Source organism: Lipomyces tetrasporus (assembly GCF_029532465.1).
Source record: "Lipomyces tetrasporus strain NRRL Y-64009 chromosome Unknown POJ06scaffold_11, whole genome shotgun sequence".
Taxonomy (NCBI): Eukaryota; Fungi; Ascomycota; class Lipomycetes; order Lipomycetales; family Lipomycetaceae; genus Lipomyces; species Lipomyces tetrasporus.
The window spans coordinates 988,414-1,006,910 of record NW_026611606.1 but is presented as its reverse complement, the minus strand read 5'-3'; the positions used below and the strand labels follow the sequence as shown (position 1 = coordinate 1,006,910).

Below are 18,497 nucleotides of genomic sequence, written 5' to 3'. Positions count from 1 at the left end.
TTTTGAGATGATCCTGCGCTTTAAGTGTTGCTTGCGCAGTTGGAACCGCAGCCATAGTTGTGTTTGACGGATGAGTCTTTTGTATGGTGCAGCAGGCAAGGCGGCGCGTTTGTCCGGCCACAGTAAGCGTCGGGCCCATCGCGAATAGCGATAAAACTTCTGCCGCACACATAAATACATGGCCGCTCGCACCCGCTCGCCTATCTGTATCGCCAATCGCATTCTCCAGGTCTCTTCTCACATCCGCACGTCCTCCACCATCGCAATGACCTCCGGTTACACGACCCGCACAATTGGCGCCGCTAACACGCTCGAGCACCGCGTGTTCATCGAGAAGGATGGCGTCCCGATCTCGCCCTTCCACGACATCCCGCTCTTCGCCAACGAACAGAAGACTGTCCTTAACATGATCGTCGAGGTCCCGCGCTGGACAAACGCGAAGCTCGAGATTTCGAAGGAGGAGACCCTGAACCCGATCAAGCAGGACATCAAGAAGGGCAAATTGCGCTACGTCCGCAATTGCTTCCCCCACCATGGCTACATCCACAACTACGGCGCGCTGCCCCAGACCTGGGAGGACCCGAACGTCGAGCACCCGGACACTCACGCCGTCGGTGACAACGACCCATTGGACGTGTGCGAGATTGGCTGGCAGGTCTCGTACCCGGGCGAGGTGAAGCAGGTCAAAGTTCTCGGTGTCATGGCGCTCCTCGACGAGGGCGAGACCGACTGGAAAATCATTGCCATTGACGTGCGCGATCCGCTCGCGCCCAAGCTCAACGACATAGAGGACGTCGAGAAGTACCTTCCCGGTCTTCTCCGCGCGACCAATGAGTGGTTCCGGATCTACAAGATGCCCGACGGCAAGCCAGAGAACCACTTCGCCTTCTCCGGCGAATGCCGCAACAAGAAGTACGCCATGGAGGTTGTCCACGAAACTGCCGAGGCCTGGAAGAAGCTCATCGAGGGCAAGACCGACCCTAAGGGAATCTCGCTCACCAATACCACCCTAGCTGGGACCTCGGACTACACCGACGCTGCCGCGCTCAGCATCCCCGCGGCCGACAACTTGGGTCCTGCCCCGATCGACTCTTCGATTGACAAGTGGTTCTTCCTTGCAGGGAGCAACTAGACGGTCGCTTCAATAGTAATATGAATGCGGTCAAAAGATAAATATGTCAATTATTGAAGTTAATTGTATTGAGCATAGTTTGTCCAATCATCCAATCCAAAACTTCCAAACGCCGAATCAATCGCTTTTACAATTCAAAATGAACCCCAGGCACCACAGGTGAATTTTTTAAGTACTGTGCTCGACATCACGCGAGGGACGCCAGCGTCTGGTCAAGCTGAGACTTGTTATACTTGATATACTTTTCCGTATGTTTACTAAACTCCCCCGCCTTGTGCTTCTCGTAAAATCGCTGATAAAGGGGGGAAACAAACGCGACCTCCTTCGCCAAATACGCCCGCAGCTCAGCGTCGGTGAAGCTATACTCTTTAAACTTCGCCACGAGTTCGTCAAACGTTGTGTTAAAATTGCGGAACTTCTCTTTAATCACCTCCCTATCTTTCGAGCTCATGATTGCCTTCCCACCAGATGCGGTACTAGAAGATCGGACGATAGTGACATCCATCAGATATGAGGCACACATCTTCCACCCGTCCAAAAACATATTCAACGAGCGCTTGCGGATCTTGTCCAGCCGGTCAATCCCCGAACCTGACGTTAGTATGGCCGAAACTTCCTGCGAGGATCGCAGGCCACGTTCGAGGTACAACAAGTTGGCAATAACCTGCAGACCAACGCGCGTGACCTTCTTGTACTGTGTTCGCGCTTTGGCTTCAATATTAACTAGCAAGTCGTCAAAAATTTCCGAAATAAAAAGTGACAGAATTTCCGATCCCATGTACGAGCTCTTTGGCGTGCTGGTTCCAGTCGCAGTGCTAAACGTGGAATGGTAGGACAATTTCAACGACCACGCAGACGGCGCTCCAAGAGGAATCAAGAGTGACGCGAGCGTAGTATCGTAGTCGGCTAGCCTCAAAACCCATGCAGTCACCTGTTTAGTAATGTCGAGAACCGCGAAGTCTACAGGTAGAGCTGGTAGCCCGCTCACGATTGCCTCGATGTGGCGAAGTATTTCGTAAAATGAGTCTTGTGCGGTTTTGCGAAGATCTTTGCTGCAGGATTCAAGATTGAATACAGGGATTTCCGTAGCAAGTAAAATTTCTCCAGAAGCAACGTGGATCTGCTCAATAACATCGTACGCGTAGAAACAGTCCGTGATTAAATTCTTCCGGATGACGGCGTTGATGGCCTGTACGGTTGCCTGGAATGATTTCTCCAAGTCTTTAAGAGTCGCCGAGAGCGCACTCTGAATGTCCGCTTTCGCTTTAAATATTGCCCTAATCATTTTTTCCTCGGTCTACCACAGTCAGTATTTCGCATTATAGTTCATCAGTAAAACATACCACCATCGCTCTCAGCAAGTTATCCATATAGAGCTTAAAGGGACTAGTACCTTTCCGATAAAACCCATTCACGCGTTTAATCTCCGTCTTGGTCGCCGTTTCTGACAAGACAGACAAATGGTGAATAATGTACTTCCCCCTTATATCTGCGTATATCGGCACTCCAGCCGACATATCCGTCACCATAAAAAAGTCCACCATAATTGACAGAGCCTTTACCGTATCCTCAGGCATTTCCGACACAAATTCTGACGTATCCTCTTTTTCTGAAATCGGCGATACACTAATCAAAGTCTTGCGATACCGGTCGCGTACGTTCGACACCGCCGTGTTGATGAGCTGATTCATTTTTAAAGTCACTTGCTGCGAACTCTTGAGTGTCGAACCTTCCAACGACTTGATGGCAGCTTTTAGGCGAGATATACTTAGAGAGTATTCCACTATCTCGAGATTGCCTCTTCTTATCCGCGGCTCTTCTTCCTCGAACACTGCCTGGTGCAACCGCAAAACCTCCAACTCGCTTACCGCCGCCTCCACATCTACCTTCGTTAGCCTTCGATTCCATTCATTAATTAGAAAGACTCACTCTTGGCAATATTCGTATACGTCTGCGTCGACCCCGAAATCGGCTTAATAGCGTTCTCTATGGTCGTACTGGCGCTGCCTAATCGTGCCAACGATCCCGTGATCTGCTGCGCGAGTAGCCCGGCATTTTGCAGAGCCAGCTCGAGCGCAGCCGTGGACTCCAGGGTTACGGACTGCGTGATGGAGGATGTTCCGTCAAGTTGACTGTTTGTTGCCGTGCGGATCATGCCTGGCCGCGACATGTTCGTATACCGTGGTGGGGTCGCGGTGGTCGGGTGGAGATAGATATGTCGCGCTATTGAATTTGGCGACGGGAGGTCAGTAACATCGAACGTTAGTGCACCCCAGATTTTGAACTTGATTTCTCAGGCGGCTCAAAGTGTCTTAATTGAGACTTTAAAATATATAGCACATTGTTGTAGAGCTACGCAGTGAAGATTTTCGCTTACGGTCAGATTCTGGCGGATTTCTACTAAAAGCAAGTGCTTCTCAACTTTACTACTAATCCAGCGTACACAGAACTACAGTAATCTCACACTTCTGAGATGAACTTCACGTACGATCTTAGGAGAATATCAAAGTACACACGTCCTGAACAAGGTGGTCAACTTTCATAGAATCGTCCCAGGTAGGGGTGTAAACGAATAAATTTTTGCTTATTCGTATTCGTTATTCGTATTCGTAGAATTTGCGTGTATTCGCAACGAATAAGGATGGGAGCGTCGAATAGTAATTTTGCAATGACGCTAGCGCAGTAGTCAAACTTCAATTCAGGCAATCATTACGCGTCAATGAAAAACGCGTCAATGAATTACTGAACGACGCGTTTACCAATTTTGCAATCCCTTGGACATAAATCCGATATCCTATTTTACAACAACCCTGCGATACCCTGTGCAAGTTCACGGGCGAACAATTTAGGGGAACATGGACTTCTGTCATTCTATTCGCATTTGCTTCAACAACGCTTCAACATCCTTTCGATCTTCTCCTTGACCGATGAGATCAACTCTCCCAAAGGTCTGGTCCTGTCACTCAAGGGCAAACAGAAGGAGCACGATGGTATTGGCGCCTCGCAATCTCTCTCTTCCTAACCGTTCTACAATTCCTCCTTGTCCCACTCTATGCGAGCTTCCCAGCAACGAGCTTCTTCAAGTCTTCCTCCGTCAACTCCTTGACACCAAGAAGTTCATTGTCTGTCTCATCATAAGCGCCCCCGTAAATGTCACCAGCAAAAGCTGTACCTTTCAGTATCTTCATAATGACCGGCATGCTGAAGTCTCCAGCGCTGAGTTCGTCCAGACCCTCTTTTAGTACCGCACTTGTCTGAACCTTACTAGTTTCCCACTTGATATCCGGTCTCACCCCCTCCGCAATTCTCAACAACTTGTTCTGCGTCAAGATTACCTCTGAAGATCGCACGATCTTGTTTTTTGTAGCCTCAAAGTTCTTGAAAATTCCAACAATGGCCTTCCCGACATTCGGCAGGGAAGTAGAACTGATTCTATTGTCACCCTCGTCAAATAAAATCGCCTTATGATTCGCATAATCCAGCAACATGGGACCACCAAACAGGAAATCCAAGAAGGCACCACATGCAAGGACAGTCCAGGTCAGTTTTCCCGCCTTCGCCTTTTCTTGCAGATACTGCCTGATCTTGAACATTGGGGCGTAGATTGGGAGGGCTTCGAGTTTGGGGCTGGTCGTGCAAGAGCCATATTCGGAGGGCATGAAACGCTTCACTCCGGCAGCGATGGCGGCGTCGATGAGGACGGTCTGGTTCTCGATGGCCGCAGCGGCCATCGTGGACACGAGTCCGTCGATGCCTTTGAGCGCGGCAGTCAAGGACTCCACGGATGTGAAGTCTACTTCGACAACTTTGACGCTGGCGTCGAATGCTCCTTGCTTTTTGGATCGTGTAAGAACCGTGACTTGGAAGTTTGCATCGACAAGTGCTTTGAGGACATGAGGCCCTAGGCTGCCAGAAGCCTGGTGAAGATGTCAGTCATTTCCTTTCATGCGTTCATCGAACTTCTTACACCGGCAATTGCAACCGACTTAATTTCAGACATGGTGAAAATGTAGAGGAGCTTTGTCAGAATTGAAGTCTGATCGATGTTTTTGAAAGAAGATGAGATGGTGGTTTGATGGCATTCTTCCAGCAGGAAGAGACAGTTCCTTTATACCTTTTCCATTGCAGTCTAGCAATCTCTTGCATTATTTTTTCCGCCCAAGATTCTACGCAATGGGAATACACAAGACCGAAGCTTTGAAAGCCCGCACAGATTTCCCGATCACGATCCCGCATGTCCCGCACAGGCAGCCCGCCCACTGCGGAACCCACCCGCTCTTACAAAGCATTTAAACCCTTCAAAATCCCGCCGGTCCCCGCACATTCCTTCCACCAGCAGACCACAACACAACACCGTGACAGTGGTTTGCCTCGAGTCAGTTAACAGAATGAGCACCGAACGCCGTGAATTGATTGCCAAGAAAGCTTGCACACGATGCAGTACCCAGAAAAGGCGCTGCGACAAGGCGATTCCATACTGTGGACTCTGCACAAGGTACCAGAACGAACATTGTTGACTCGTACCCTACAATATTGCTAACTCGGTAGACTCCGTCAAACATGCAAGTATGAACTCCCCCGGGTGTCGTCCTCGGGTCCAACTCCCTCACCGTCCCCCAGGCCAGAGATATTTCTCGGCTCAGGGACGTTTACACCAAGCCACCTCAAGGACGCTATCATCCAAAAATTTGGGCCCCTCACGCCGGAAGATACTCTCTCAGCCTACTGCCGAGCAATCGAGCCATGGTTCCCCATTGTTTCGATACCCAGGTTGCGGAGCCGTCTCTCACTAACATGGGACGAAGCTCCCCTGGATGTCGCATTACTCTGCCTGTCCATTATCCTTCTCACAACCACTCCAGCTTCGTCTCCAGAAGATGACAATGATCCCTCCGAATTCAAATCCTTGTATCTCTATACCAAGAGCAGCATGACCGCAACCGAAGGACTTGGAATCAATTCTTTTCTGATTGTCCAATCAAGGATTTTGGTGACTCTTTTCGAAGTCGCACATGGCTTCTACCCAGCAGCTTATATCTCAATTGGAGCCGCAGTCAGAGCCGCAGATGCACTTGAAATTCACCCAGGGGCAGATGCTTCGCCCTCTCACTCTTTAGATGACGGGGCAAAGCGAGAGGAGACAGTATTGATTTGGTGTGGAATTCTTATCCTGGATAGGTGAACCCCTCTTGACAGAATTCCCGGAGTTGAAGCTTTGGTGTCATCTACTTACTGCTTCTAGATACATCGCCATAGAATCCGGGCCGCACCCCTCTCTAACCCGTTTACGATCCCAGTCCCTGCACGATCTCCTCAAGCCAACTTTGTGCCCGACCCACTTGCACCACCAGGATCGAACAAACCCAATTTGCCGCTTGGCTCGTCTCTTCGAAGCCTCCTCCCTCCTCGATAAGATCCATACCACCCTAAACAGCCCCACAGCAGAGCACGCATTCAAAGAGTTGATTTCGACCGTTGAGACGTTAATCAATCTCCAGACGATTCTGAATGAGGAGATCGGGGACGGGGTCCAACTCTATGCCGGTGGATTGGGTCTTTGTAATACGTGAGCTGCCAGCCTTTACAGATTTGGGTTTGTGGATGGGTACGTCGATGCTGACGTTGGAATAGCGCCCTTCTCCTAGCATTCGAAGACGGTAGCAAAGTGCCTCTTATTGCCGGCGTAACTGAGAATTGCAAATCCGTCGCCACGACATCTCTTATCTCCATCGTCTCCACCATAACTAGTACAGTTGAACCCTTTACACTGGGTATGCAGTCCATTGATTTCAACTTCCTCCCACCATTTGTCACGTTTTTGGTACATAAAGCAGCAGCGATCGTAACGGGGTGGCTATTGATGGATAGTGATTCGAATGAGGGAATGAGAAAGTTGAGGATTCTAAGGAATTTCTTGAGGATCGTGGGAGAGAGGTGGTTGGGCTGCGGTGAGTTGAGCAAGACGTTCGAGAAGTGGGTTGAGCTGACTGAATATGTGTAGAGCGTTACCTCAAGCTTCTTAATGAGGATACGACGCCACGGACTCTGAAGGCTTTAGAGCAAGGATAGAGATGTGTACTCGCACCGCAAAAGTCCTTGCGTCTTTGACCGAAATGGGCAGTCAGGATTGGCTCAATACACCAATTTGACTTGGCGCTCATACTCAGCCCTGGGGCGAGAGCCTGGATGCAGAACGTATCCTGGTTTTGAATGTCCAATTGTGACATTATCCGATGTGCGTCTCCACAAGCTTGGAATCATAGAATCTGCAGTTAAGATGTGAGCTTACATGCCTGCCACGTTTTGCAAGATGTGGGCGATGCAATGTGTTGGCTTATGAAGGGCTTCATACATCGGTTAATCGTAAACACCAGTGCGGCGTTGCTCTTACTGTGGGGATTGACTATGCAGGGGGGATATGGCCATACAGAGGGAGTGATGGGCTCTATTGCTGGCTGATGGCCGATGGGCGAGACGGCGGCCAAGTCAACCGACCATGATATTCACAGTCCTATAAATGAACTAATAGCGCTATGTTTTAGTTTAGAGCTCCATATAATCTGTAGAATCCTCTGCTACCGTTCCATGTAAACATGTCACATCCTTAGTGCTGCAATCACATATCTGGGTGTGAAAGTTATTCGTTCGGTATATCACCTATACTTCAGCCCGCTGGTAAAATTCCCTGGTCCTAGATTAGCTGCCAATTCTCGACTACGATGACGCGTACCAGTCAGGCGGTTATGTCCGCAAATTGAGAGACCTCTACCAGGAATACGGTATCTATTTGAACCGGGCCGAGTTCCATAGGGCATGCGGAGGCTTTCTACGCCTACTAGCCTTCATTCGTCAATTCGGAATTGTGGGACATATAGCCACAGTCCGTTCTCGGTGGTACCAACATTTGCTTAAGCCGGCACCAAAATTACGATCAGTCCTGCAACATCAGCAGGTATGAATAGGCCCAAAATGATTTAGCGAGTATCACTCTAAAGTTTCAGAACATCGGGATCAAGACAAATGCTGCAATTGAAGACCACCGGCAGCACCGAGTGCCAAAGTCCGGGGAGTCTGATATATAAGCTTCTCGATAGATCTCTGCCGATGAAGTACAAGAGTCCTGCTCGTCTACACTCTGAAAGTCTTGGCGCCATTATAGCTGGAACTGAGGCTACAGCGAACGTCTTAGTGACAGCGACCTTCTACATCTTGAGCAACCCTACATGTTGCGAGAAGTTAAAGTTAAAGACCGAGTTAAGAGAGGCATGGCCATTAAACGTAGGCGGGAGAAACTTGGTCAGGCTGGCCGAATGAGGTTTAGTCTGAGTCTACCTAATCACAGGTCCAATTCCAATGGCATACAAGTTCGCATAGATGTCGATATCCACAGTGATGCTGCAGATTATTGATCATCCACTGATTGCCTGGATATATACAACTTCCGGTTGACCTGTCGGATCATTTATTTTGCCCTAACCTCATGCCGTAGCCTTCACGTCACGAATTCGAGCAACCCGAGCAGCTCGGTGCTGCATAATCCCACGCGGATGACGCCCGCATTCGTCTACTTAGTTGGCTGCTTTTAGTAATAAGGCTAATTGCCACGAATCGGAACTAGGAAATTACCATGTTGCGGTTTAGATCGGGTTGGCCACGGTGGGCACGAATCGGTCAGGTCCACGCGACAGCGAATAATCACCTCAAAAAGCACATGAACTGGGAAAGTTTTACTTTTACAGTTTGTTCCGGTTGGATTAGATCATCTCGCGGTGTCGCGGAAGATTGTACATTTTCCAGAAGAGGTACGGATTAAGGCTGAAAATTGAGGTACATCTCAACTAATTGGACGCTCTAGAATATGCAAGAGCGGTTGCGTACGTTTTCTTTGCAGCAGGTGCGTTCGGAGCCACAGTCATAACGCTGCAGAAAAGTGAGCGACCGATTCTGAGTGAGGAACCGCCCAAAAAAGAACCTGAACCAGGTACATGGAGTAGTTTAATTGAATACTACAATCAGCTACAAGCTGCGATGGCTCAGATCGGTGACACATCATGGGATTCTGTTGTAGAAGCCATGAAGGACTCTGTATCGTACTCTATTTCGCTACCAGCATGGATGAGGAAGATTCAACACGTCATGGATATGGAAAGCGAAGACAGTTTGGGATACGAAATCGTAGAGGACAGTACTGATATCACGCTCAATCCCGAAATCGCATGGAGTCCGGCATTTGTCCGGTTAGGTCCGCAACTTTCAAACGAGGAAGCCAAATTTCGGAATAATAGAACAAAGTTTACAAAGAAAGGGATTGCGAGATACCTCGATATTCCCGAGTCGAGCATCGACGAAAGGGATATCCCAACCATTGCCATTACTGGATCGGGCGGCGGTTACCGAGCAATGATTGCAACGTGTGGATACATCAGTGCGTTGCAGAACACGGGGCTGTTTGATTGCACTACGTATCTCGCAGGTGTCAGTGGGTCTACATGGTTAATGGCATTATTCTATACCGTCGCGGAATACAATACGACGACGCTCATCGACCACATCAAAGCGCGAACTGGCATTCATATTGCCTTTTTACCCGCGGCTATGGAACTGCTTACGACGGCTCCCACGGACAAGTATCTTCTCCATGGCATCATTGAGAAGATGCATTACGGCTACACTGGCGTTGCAATTGCTGATATTTACGGTGTGCTACTCTCGTCACGTTTACTCGTGCCGAAGAATGAAGTCATAGTTGATAGAGACATCCTGAAAATCTCGAGTCAACGCCGTATTGTGGACACAGGTGCTGTACCCATGCCTATCTACACAGCCGTCCGTCACGAAATCGGACTAACAAGTGCCGAACAAGAAGCGGTCGACAAATCAGCAACCCAACCAGAAAAGACTGCGATACAAGAGACCGAGAAACGTGAGTCGTGGTTTCAGTGGTTCGAATTCACTCCGTACGAGGTTGGATGCGAGGAAGCTGGCGCGTGGATTCCGACGTGGAGCTTGGGTCGCAAATGGAGAAATGGTACGTCAGTGGAGGCGGTTCCAGAGCTCAACTTGACGCTGTTGCTCGGTACCTTTGGATCTGCGTTTTGCGCGACTTTAAGCCATTTTTACAAGGAAGTTCGGCCTGCATTACCAGATATTGCCATTTCCCAGTCGCTAGATAATATAATGAAGGAAAAAGATGCGAATTTAAGGGATGTGCATCCAATTACGCCAGCCGGAATTCCAAACTATTTGCTTGGATTGAAGTCGTATCTGCCTCGGACCTGTCCAGAAAGTATGCATACTGCGAAAGATATTAACTTGATGGATGCCGGCTTGGATAATAATCTGGCGATGTATCCTCTTCTGCGGCCAGAGCGGGAAGTTGACATGATTCTCGCGTTTGACTGCTCGGCGGATGTATCAGACGTGCCGTGGCTGGAATTGACAGCTGGGTACACGAAGAAGCATGGTATTCTCGGCTGGCCCGTGGAAGCTGGGTGGCCAAAAGGCGAGGACTTCGAAAAGGACTTAAAAATGATGGAGGAAAGTCAGGAAGTGGAGAGCACTGGAGAAGCGTTGGGCAAAATCCAGAAGGAGAAGGAAAAGGATTGGAGAAAGAAAACTTTGCGATCAAAAGGCAAACAAAGTACTGGATCTGCTGAGGCCGCTGCGAAAACCCTCGGACCGGTCACCATATGGACGGGTACTATAGAGGACAAAAGCAAAAGTGCAGACAGTGTCAACATGAATGAGGCGGAGAATGCGGATACGATCGACGAAGAGTACAAGTTACGGTCTCCTAATGCCGGTGAGCCTATTGTGCACGAGTTGTTTATATGATCCTGATAATGTTAGGCATCACTGTGGTGTATTGTCCTCTGATTCCGAACAAGAAACTTCCAGGTGTCGATCCGGATACATCTCCATACATGAGCACGTGGAATTTTGTCTACACTCCTGACGATGTGGATAACATAATCGGACTGGCTCAAACGAACTTCAGCGAAGGCGAAGCTCGGATCAGACGTGCAGTCAGACTGATTTACGAGCGAAAAAAGCAGCTGCGACTAGAACGTGAACGAGCCCAGAAGGAGCTCTGGAAGGATAGTATCTTGCATTCTAGGCGGAACGGCTGATAAGGCGCGTTCCTTGCAATGGACATTAGTGCTCAAACTATTATAACAATGGGTTGTCGACCCTGCGTGGACCCAATGGCTATACCGGCAATTACGCACGTTCGCGAGCATGGTCACGGCATTTACGGCTTTGGATTAACGAACGCAACCTTCGGCTAATCCGCCCGAACTGTCGACAATTGATATCGCATACAGAGTTGTTTGTTGCGATACTTTTGTTTTATAGCTATCATTTATTAGTTCTTCCATACGATAGGCGCATTCGGTGTCGTCATGCATGCGCGGCATTGCTTTGTCGCATTGGCTTGTTAGCCAAACTCAATTCTGTCCATATATCAAAATCGACGTCATGGATAGCAAAGTTCTAATTGTCGCAATAATAGCGCCGCACATTTGCTATTTCCAGACGCTAATCGATAGCCGGGCGGAGCTTCCGTATGCGCTGCGCGTGATGATCTTGGGACCCCCTTGACGTCACCATTAGTAGCAAGGATCAACATCGATCCTCATCCGACACATAAAAAGACCCTGTCAGTCGCTTTTGCGGATAAATACACAAACAGCAATATCCAACATCCTTATTATTCCGTATAATGTAAAATGGGATTGTTCAGCAAGAACAGCAGCCCGCAGGGTGACCAGCCGACCCCGTCTGACAGCGACCATCCTCTTCAGGAGGGCGAAGCTCGTCAAGGCGCAGGCGAGAGCCAGGAGCAGCAGCCTCGCAAGCCGAGTCCGCCTACGCATGAGGAGCATAGACAGTCTTACGAGCAGTATCGTCCTCTTTCACCAGGACTGGAGGAGGCAGACGAGAGGACGCGGTTGCTGATTTCGGCCGAAGACCCGGCCATCAATCCGTACAACATATTCTGGATCCGGACCATGAGGAGACTGTCGCTCTTGTTCGCCGTGTTCGCCGTGATCATGTTTTTACTATTTCTCATCTCCATGTTTTTCACTATTCCGGCCCTCCACACTCGTGGCGGCAATTTCTTGATCATGATGTTGGTACTAGTGTCGATCGGCAACCTCGCGATCTCGCTGTTCGCGTTCGGTATTCCGTCAAAGTCCGAGCGAATTGTCAACTGGATGATGATGGCGTTCCTTCTTATTGACCTTATCTTCATTGTCAGTGCCCCCAAGTTACGGAACTATGAAGGAAATGTGCTCGGCATACTGATCATGCTCTGGACCATATTCAGCGCCGGCTGGGTCCTGGCGTGCAATCTGGCGGTTGAGCGATCGCGCCGGGGCCTGGAAGAGCGGCTTATCGGCCACCGGTTGTCGTCGTCTCGCGCCCAGCGATCGTGCAGACAGTGGTGCAGCGTCATGTGGGAACTCGTTGTCTTTATCGTGCTGCTCGTGCTCGTCGTCCTCATCACGCTCACGCTCGCGGTTGACACGTACGATTCGCGCGTCAGTCCTCCTGGCCAATACGTCAACGTCCAGGACGGTTTCTACCGCGTGCACGTGTTCTGCAATCGCCCACAGGACAAGCGAGGCGACCCGACAATCTTCATCGAGCCTGGCTCGACGTCGTCTGAAGTTCTCGCCCACGAATGGCTCAAGCGGGAAATAGACGACGACGCGTCGCCGATCTACAACTATCGTTACTGCTACTGGGACCGTCCCGGTATGGCGTTCTCCGACAACGCGCCGTCGCCAATGTCGGCCAGCATGGCGATCGACGCGCTTTCGGACGCGCTGAGCCAGCTGCGCGAGCGCGGGCCCTGGATCCTCGTCTCGCACGGCGTCGGCGGGATCTATTCGCGCGTGTTCGCGTCCAGGCACGCGGGCGATGTCGACGGCCTCGTGCTGGTCGACACGTACCACGAGGACTACTTCACGTCGACCGTCGGCTCGTCCGGCCGCGGGTTCGCGTACTGGATCCACGGGTTCGTGTCGCCGCTCGGCATCGACAAGCACCTCGGGTGGATCTTCGGCGGCCGCACGTCCCGAGACCGCATCTACGGCCGGTCCCAGGCCACGAGCGGCAAATTCAACCTGGCCAAGTTCCAGGAGCAGGTCGCCGCCCGCACGTTCACAAAGTACGAGATCATTGCCGCCCGGGATATCTTGCCCATGGACACGCCGATCGCGGTTATATCGTCCCAGGAAATGATTCGATCCACCGAAGGCTGGGCCGATTACCAGCGGCAGATATCCGAATACACCCACAAGCTGCGGAACTGGAGCATTGTCGAGGCGCCGCACGAGGTCTGGCGGGCGGGCGAGGGGCGACGGCAAATGTCGTCGGCCGTGGCGGACTTGGCGAAGAAATCAAAGGAGGCGATGTGGGAGTGGCAGTAAATTCTTTTTTTTTTCTTTTGGCCGCGACATGCCTGGTTTGGATATTTATTGGTGCTCTTTGGGAAACTTATTGGGATATGTTGGTAACGAACGGCATGACTTTTTTATGTTTATGTATGAGTAGATAACTGGCCTGTAAATATGAATAAAATTTTCTCGATCGGTCTATATATACACGTATTGTACACGAAAGAACTCTATGCCACATCCTACACCCTCCAAATACCGTTCTGGCTGTCGGCGCCGACAACTAACGAGACCGACGCGACCGCGACCAGATACTCGTCGAGCCGGTCGGCTTCAACCAGCAGCTTGTAGATATCAAGTTCGTCCGACGCGACAAGATTGACCAACTCGAGCGCATCGTTGCGGTAGGTCTTGTGGATGGGCTGGCCCTGCTGGAGGATGCGATGGAGCTCGAGCAAGAGATAGGGCACGTACAGGACCCGCAGCCGGTGAATCGCGTCCCGCTTGTCGTCCGATTCAACCGTCGCCGAGGTTGTCATCCACCCGCAAATCAACTCGACCAGCGCCGGCTTGACTCGATCGATCACGTCCTTGGCCCTTAACCGCCAGGCGCGGTCGCGGACCTTGTCGGCCGCGTGCACGGCGTCCCACTCACGAATCAGGCCGACACCAACGATCAGGCTGTCGTACTGTCGGAACTCAGCCCGGGACTGGGTTCCGGGGAAGTGGGCGTCTTCGATTTCGGCCATCGAGTAGTCGACTTGTTGTTCAAAGTCGTCGAGCACGGTGTAGAGCTGGGAATTCGCCAGCAGGGCCCGCAGGTTCTCGGCAGACTTGATCTTGCCGGACAGCAGGAACCGGAGATACAGCGCGTTTGCTGAATCGACCACGTCGTCCCACATTTGGGCGTCGACAAACCACAGCAGCGAATTCGAGAGCTGGTGGTCGGCCGGCGACTCGTGGGTCAGGTCCAAGTCCGCGTGCGACTCGACCGCGGGGTAGTCGTCCTCGTGCTCGTCAAACACGCGCTGGATCGTCCGCCGCAGAGTGTTGAAAATGTCGAGATTGAACTTGTCAGCCAGGCGAAACTGTTCGGCCCGCTTGGTTGGGTCGGAGATGTCTGCCAGCAAGAACGAGTATGCTTCGATGGCGTCGGGCTCGGGCAATTGTGAGACGTAGAGCGGAACAAGATGGCCCTTGTCGCAAATAGCCAGATCCTGAACATAAAACTTGAGAACCGCGACCGCGTCGTCGTCGTCTTCGTCGTCGTCGCTGTCGTCCATGCCGATCGACTTTAGAAACAGGGCCAAGTGTGCAAGAAATCGAAGCAAATATGCGTCGTCCATGAGAACATTCGAATCCTCGACCTCGTCCCTCACGTTCTCGATCTTGCGTCGGGCATCGCGCATGATGTTTGCGACGACGTTGTTGATGATGCCGCCTTGAATATGACGCAGAGGATGGTCAGACTGTGCGCGAACGACTGGCGACGGCGATTTTGAGAGTGCGTTGAGGATGTCGCTGATCGAGGTGGCCTGGGACTGGGGGAACGCCAAAAGGTCCGGGTTGGCGAGATTAAGCCGGTCGTGTTGGCGCAGGTATGTTTCGATCTCGGTCGCGGCGAGATGGAGGACGTAGGCGAGCAGCTGGGCCTCCCACGACTCGGACACCGCGAGCACGCTGTCTAGATCGCCGCACAGCAGGCCGTATATGGCTCTCTCGAACTTGTCGGCCTGGGGTGCGCGGGCGAGCTGCAGACACATGCGCCGCCACAGGGCCTTGCGCTTGGTGCCCCGGGCGACGGATTCTTCCGGATTGAGCACGACGCCGTCCAGGACAGGATCCCGATACTCGACCATGCCGTTCATGGCCGCCGTCAGGGTGTAGTTTCCGGTCTGGTCGCACACTTGCTGGGCCGCCTCGTAGTCGCCGGATTGGAGGAGGCCAAACACATGGCGAAACAGGCTGCGGTCGAACTCGGCGTCGTCAGGATGGATGGCCGCGTTCTCGCGCACCGGCCCGTCCGGGTCCAGCGTCTTGACGACGGTCGCGGACGTGGAGATGGCAAACCCGGGGGCGGCCAGTTTTTTGTGCTTGACCTCGGCCCGCGTGACCTGCCATTTGACGCCACGCAGTTCGGGGCCAGGCGGGTTCGACAGTGTTCGCTGCAGCCAGGCGATGACGAGCAGGTTTTCGCGGGCATGTTTGGTTTGCCGGTAGAACGATTCCTCGGCGATCGTGTTCGACGTCAGCGGGTGGACTTTTAGCCTCGGTTTTGCCGCCGGCGCGGATGACCGGTACGAGTAGAGAATGTCGATCAGGATCCAGGTCCGTCGTTCAAGCGACCAGGTTTCGATCTCGTCCTGCGGTGCGTCGCGCGAGATTAATTTGTCGACCCTGTCTTGTTAGCGTGATGCTGCAGGACTAGCACGATTGGACAATTACCTGTTTGCTGCGATCCGCATGTAGCCGCGGATCGCGTCGAGTGGATCGCCGGACCGGCTGGTCTCAAACACTTGTGCAAAGTCGTCTAATTCAGAGTAATTGTCTGGCGCGAATGAGCTTGGTGGCTGTGACAGTCGTATGTTAGCCTCGAACCTATCCACAACACAGTAGCTACCCACCCGCGCCAGCGAAGTCCGCAAGGACCGCGCTTTCCGTCGCGGCGAGGCCGGGGCCTTGAAGACTTCGAGCGACATAAATTTTGGACTGCCGAATGTTGGATCAAGGGGCGTGAAAATGTTCCCGATAGACAATATGTTGTCCGAACGGTTACCCGCGTCACCACTCCGAAATTACCCTAACCCTGAACAGCCCAGAGATGGCGATCATATGGATGTGGGCGATGTTTACGATTCATAGTGTATTAATTCACATTAGATTGCACGAAATAGTTTTGATTATATTATTTCGATCAGCTGGCATCATTATGTAATTAGTCGCTGTAATTGAAACCACGTGCCGACCAGCGGGGCGGGCGATTCTGGGTGCCCGAAAAACTCACGCTGGCACGAATTTTCTTTGACCAAATTCTTTTTCCACCACTCCTAGCCACCGAAGAAGAAGGGGGAAAATATAATAAAAATGGCATCCTACGGCGCATTCCAGGTTCCTCCGATCGAGAACGAGGAAGTTGTAGGTGTTTGATATCAGCCGGGATCAAATCAAAAAGCTAAATTGTTTTGTCATAGAAATCATTCGCCCCCAACTCTGGCGATAGGACGGCGCTGGCGGCGGCATTGACGTCGCTCGAGTCGCAGCTGCCGATCCGGATCCCGCTTGTTATTGGCGGCTCGCGGGTATTCACTGAATCGACAGTGCCGAACGTGAACCCGGCAAAGCACGGCCAAGTTGTCGGTCAGACGTCGCAGGCGACAAAAGAGCACGTCGCGCAGGCGATCGTGGCGTCCCAGGTCGCCAAACGCAAGTGGGAGTCGGCGCCGCTCAGCGTGCGGTCGGCAGTGTTTTTGAAAGCGGCCGAGCTCATCGCGACAAAGTACCGGTACGAGTTGCTGGCGGCGACGATGATCGGCCAGGGCAAGAACATATACCAGGCCGAGATTGATGCTGCCGCGGAGCTGATCGATTTCCTGCGGTTCAACTGTCAGTATGCCCAGGAGCTGTATGGCCAGCAGCCGATCAAGTCTGCGCCCGGAGTGTGGAACCGGGCCGAGTATCGCGCGCTCGAGGGGTTTGTATACGCGATCACGCCGTTCAACTTCACGGCCATTGCCGGCAATCTCGTGGCCGCGCCGGCCCTGATGGGCAATACCGTGTTGTGGAAGCCGTCGCCGTACGCGGTCCTGTCGAACTATCTGCTGTACAACATTTTTGTCGAGGCCGGTCTGCCCGACGGCGTCATCAACTTTGTGCCGGGCGACGCCGAAGCCGTCACGGCCGAGGTCCTGTCTGCCCGGTCGTTTGGGGCCCTGCACTACACCGGCAGCACGGCCGTCTTCGAGCACCTGTACAAGACCATCGCCACGAACCTGCCAAAGTACCGGTCGTTCCCGCGGATTGTCGGCGAATCCGGCGGCAAGAACTTCCACCTCATCCACGCGTCCGCCGACGTGACCAGCGCGGCAAAGTCGACCGTCCGGGGCGCGTTCGAGTACCAGGGCCAGAAATGCTCGGCCACATCGCGCGCGTACGTGCCGGCCTCGATCTGGCCCGAGTTTAGAGACGTGCTTGTTCGAGAGACAAAAGCGCTCACGGTCGGCCCGCCGACCGACCTGACGCCGTTTGTCGGGCCCGTAATCCACCAACAGTCGTTCAACAAGCTCAAGTCAATCCTGGCCGCGCTGGCGGCAGACAAAACGGTCGAGATTATTGTCGGCGGCACGACGGACGACGCGGTCGGATACTACGTGATGCCGACGGTCGTGGTCGCGTCCGACCCGGAACACTATGTGTTTTGCCAGGAGTTCTTTGGCCCGGTCTTGTCGGTCTACGTGTACGCGGACGACGAGTACGAGGCGATCATGGACGCGATCGACCTGGCGACCGACTACGCGCTGACCGGGTCCGTGTACGCAAAGTCGCGGGACGCGATCGAGGTCGCCAGTCGCAAGCTGCGCAACACGGCGGGCAATTTCTACATCAACGACAAGAGCGTGAGTACATACAATGTGGTCGATCCACGAACAACGCTAACAAACCTAGACCGGCGCGGTCGTGGGCCAGCAGTGGTTCGGCGGCGCCCGTAGGTCGGGCACGAACGACAAGTCGGGCAGCGGCAACATTCTGAGCCGGTTCGTGAGCGTGCGCAACATCAAGGAAACGTTCTATGACACGACGAGAGTGACGTATCCGTCGAACGAGTGACTGTTGTATTGTAGCATTTAACGTATTTTGTAAGCGAGTGTGCCACACCGCCTGAAACACAACCGCACAATTCCAATCATCAATGCGTCTACCGATTGACATCAACGGGTTCTGAAGGCAGGATGTCGATAGCC

General features: G+C 52.3%; 8 protein-coding genes across 8 annotated transcripts; 5 read left to right on the top strand and 3 right to left on the bottom strand.

Annotated features, from left to right (window-relative positions):
* The first annotated feature begins 71 nt into the window (after window positions 1-71).
* POJ06DRAFT_261963 (inorganic pyrophosphatase) lies at window positions 72-1,209 on the top strand. The gene has a single exon (XM_056188686.1). It carries the CDS (start codon window positions 179-181, stop codon window positions 1,130-1,132), a length of 954 nt encoding a protein of 317 aa, XP_056041087.1. The 5' UTR covers window positions 72-178; the 3' UTR covers window positions 1,133-1,209.
* Window positions 1,210-1,225: 16 nt separating this feature from the next.
* POJ06DRAFT_36085 (Cullin repeat-like-containing domain protein) lies at window positions 1,226-3,483 on the bottom strand. Its single transcript, XM_056190933.1, has 3 exons — window positions 3,062-3,483; window positions 2,476-3,014; window positions 1,226-2,429 (listed from the first exon to the last, which is right to left on the bottom strand). The coding sequence occupies exons 1-3, from the start codon at window positions 3,300-3,302 to the stop codon at window positions 1,320-1,322; spliced, it is 1,890 nt and encodes a 629-aa protein (XP_056041086.1). The 5' UTR covers window positions 3,303-3,483; the 3' UTR covers window positions 1,226-1,319.
* Window positions 3,484-3,846: 363 nt separating this feature from the next.
* POJ06DRAFT_261957 (uncharacterized protein) lies at window positions 3,847-5,386 on the bottom strand. Its single transcript, XM_056188685.1, has 2 exons — window positions 5,100-5,386; window positions 3,847-5,049 (listed from the first exon to the last, which is right to left on the bottom strand). The coding sequence occupies exons 1-2, from the start codon at window positions 5,130-5,132 to the stop codon at window positions 4,183-4,185; spliced, it is 900 nt and encodes a 299-aa protein (XP_056041085.1). The 5' UTR covers window positions 5,133-5,386; the 3' UTR covers window positions 3,847-4,182.
* Window positions 5,387-5,416: 30 nt separating this feature from the next.
* Window positions 5,417-7,438, top strand: POJ06DRAFT_36045 (uncharacterized protein). Its single transcript, XM_056190932.1, has 5 exons — window positions 5,417-5,627; window positions 5,681-6,310; window positions 6,375-6,698; window positions 6,764-7,080; window positions 7,134-7,438. The coding sequence occupies exons 1-5, from the start codon at window positions 5,521-5,523 to the stop codon at window positions 7,199-7,201; spliced, it is 1,446 nt and encodes a 481-aa protein (XP_056041084.1). The 5' UTR covers window positions 5,417-5,520; the 3' UTR covers window positions 7,202-7,438.
* Window positions 7,439-8,623: 1,185 nt separating this feature from the next.
* Window positions 8,624-11,562, top strand: POJ06DRAFT_36032 (acyl transferase/acyl hydrolase/lysophospholipase). Its single transcript, XM_056190931.1, has 3 exons — window positions 8,624-8,934; window positions 8,988-10,934; window positions 10,982-11,562. The coding sequence occupies exons 1-3, from the start codon at window positions 8,760-8,762 to the stop codon at window positions 11,260-11,262; spliced, it is 2,403 nt and encodes an 800-aa protein (XP_056041083.1). The 5' UTR covers window positions 8,624-8,759; the 3' UTR covers window positions 11,263-11,562.
* A 175-nt stretch (window positions 11,563-11,737) lies between these two features.
* Window positions 11,738-13,720, top strand: POJ06DRAFT_261947 (uncharacterized protein). Its single transcript, XM_056188684.1, has one exon. It carries the CDS (start codon window positions 11,863-11,865, stop codon window positions 13,570-13,572), a length of 1,710 nt encoding a protein of 569 aa, XP_056041082.1. The 5' UTR covers window positions 11,738-11,862; the 3' UTR covers window positions 13,573-13,720.
* Window positions 13,721-16,281, bottom strand: POJ06DRAFT_261945 (nuclear pore protein 84/107). Its single transcript, XM_056188683.1, has 3 exons — window positions 16,164-16,281; window positions 15,985-16,109; window positions 13,721-15,936 (listed from the first exon to the last, which is right to left on the bottom strand). Exons 1-3 carry the CDS (start codon window positions 16,236-16,238, stop codon window positions 13,782-13,784), a joined length of 2,355 nt encoding a protein of 784 aa, XP_056041081.1. The 5' UTR covers window positions 16,239-16,281; the 3' UTR covers window positions 13,721-13,781.
* A 243-nt stretch (window positions 16,282-16,524) lies between these two features.
* POJ06DRAFT_261944 (Aldehyde/histidinol dehydrogenase) lies at window positions 16,525-18,452 on the top strand. Its single transcript, XM_056188682.1, has 3 exons — window positions 16,525-16,674; window positions 16,731-18,152; window positions 18,202-18,452. The coding sequence occupies exons 1-3, from the start codon at window positions 16,624-16,626 to the stop codon at window positions 18,361-18,363; spliced, it is 1,635 nt and encodes a 544-aa protein (XP_056041080.1). The 5' UTR covers window positions 16,525-16,623; the 3' UTR covers window positions 18,364-18,452.
* The last annotated feature ends 45 nt before the right edge of the window (window positions 18,453-18,497 follow it).

Bases quoted from the DNA above. Each gene is read 5' to 3' on its own strand.
- POJ06DRAFT_261957 (XM_056188685.1), bottom strand. From the start codon at position 5,132: ATGTCTGAAATTAAGTCGGTTGCAATTGCCGGT. The intron at 5,050-5,099 runs GTAAGAAGTTCG...CATCTTCACCAG, and splicing joins AGTCGGTTGCAATTGCCGGT to GCTTCTGGCAGCCTAGGGCC.
- POJ06DRAFT_261963 (XM_056188686.1), top strand. From the start codon at position 179: ATGGCCGCTCGCACCCGCTCGCCTATCTGTATCGCCAATCGCATTCTC.
- POJ06DRAFT_36045 (XM_056190932.1), top strand. From the start codon at position 5,521: ATGAGCACCGAACGCCGTGAATTGATTGCCAAGAAAGCTTGCACACGA. The intron at 6,311-6,374 runs GTGAACCCCTCT...TACTGCTTCTAG, and splicing joins GGAATTCTTATCCTGGATAG to ATACATCGCCATAGAATCCG. The intron at 6,699-6,763 runs GTGAGCTGCCAG...ACGTTGGAATAG, and splicing joins GGATTGGGTCTTTGTAATAC to CGCCCTTCTCCTAGCATTCG.
- POJ06DRAFT_261945 (XM_056188683.1), bottom strand. From the start codon at position 16,238: ATGTCGCTCGAAGTCTTCAAGGCCCCGGCCTCGCCGCGACGGAAAGCG. The intron at 16,110-16,163 runs GTGGGTAGCTAC...CGACTGTCACAG, and splicing joins TGCGGACTTCGCTGGCGCGG to CCACCAAGCTCATTCGCGCC. The intron at 15,937-15,984 runs GTAATTGTCCAA...CTAACAAGACAG, and splicing joins ATGCGGATCGCAGCAAACAG to GGTCGACAAATTAATCTCGC.
- POJ06DRAFT_261947 (XM_056188684.1), top strand. From the start codon at position 11,863: ATGGGATTGTTCAGCAAGAACAGCAGCCCGCAGGGTGACCAGCCGACC.
- POJ06DRAFT_36032 (XM_056190931.1), top strand. From the start codon at position 8,760: ATGTTGCGGTTTAGATCGGGTTGGCCACGGTGGGCACGAATCGGTCAG. The intron at 8,935-8,987 runs GTACGGATTAAG...TGGACGCTCTAG, and splicing joins TTGTACATTTTCCAGAAGAG to AATATGCAAGAGCGGTTGCG. The intron at 10,935-10,981 runs GTGAGCCTATTG...TGATAATGTTAG, and splicing joins GTTACGGTCTCCTAATGCCG to GCATCACTGTGGTGTATTGT.
- POJ06DRAFT_261944 (XM_056188682.1), top strand. From the start codon at position 16,624: ATGGCATCCTACGGCGCATTCCAGGTTCCTCCGATCGAGAACGAGGAA. The intron at 16,675-16,730 runs GTAGGTGTTTGA...GTTTTGTCATAG, and splicing joins CGATCGAGAACGAGGAAGTT to AAATCATTCGCCCCCAACTC. The intron at 18,153-18,201 runs GTGAGTACATAC...TAACAAACCTAG, and splicing joins TCTACATCAACGACAAGAGC to ACCGGCGCGGTCGTGGGCCA.
- POJ06DRAFT_36085 (XM_056190933.1), bottom strand. From the start codon at position 3,302: ATGTCGCGGCCAGGCATGATCCGCACGGCAACAAACAGTCAACTTGAC. The intron at 3,015-3,061 runs GTGAGTCTTTCT...TAACGAAGGTAG, and splicing joins GTATACGAATATTGCCAAGA to ATGTGGAGGCGGCGGTAAGC. The intron at 2,430-2,475 runs GTATGTTTTACT...TGACTGTGGTAG, and splicing joins ACTTGCTGAGAGCGATGGTG to ACCGAGGAAAAAATGATTAG.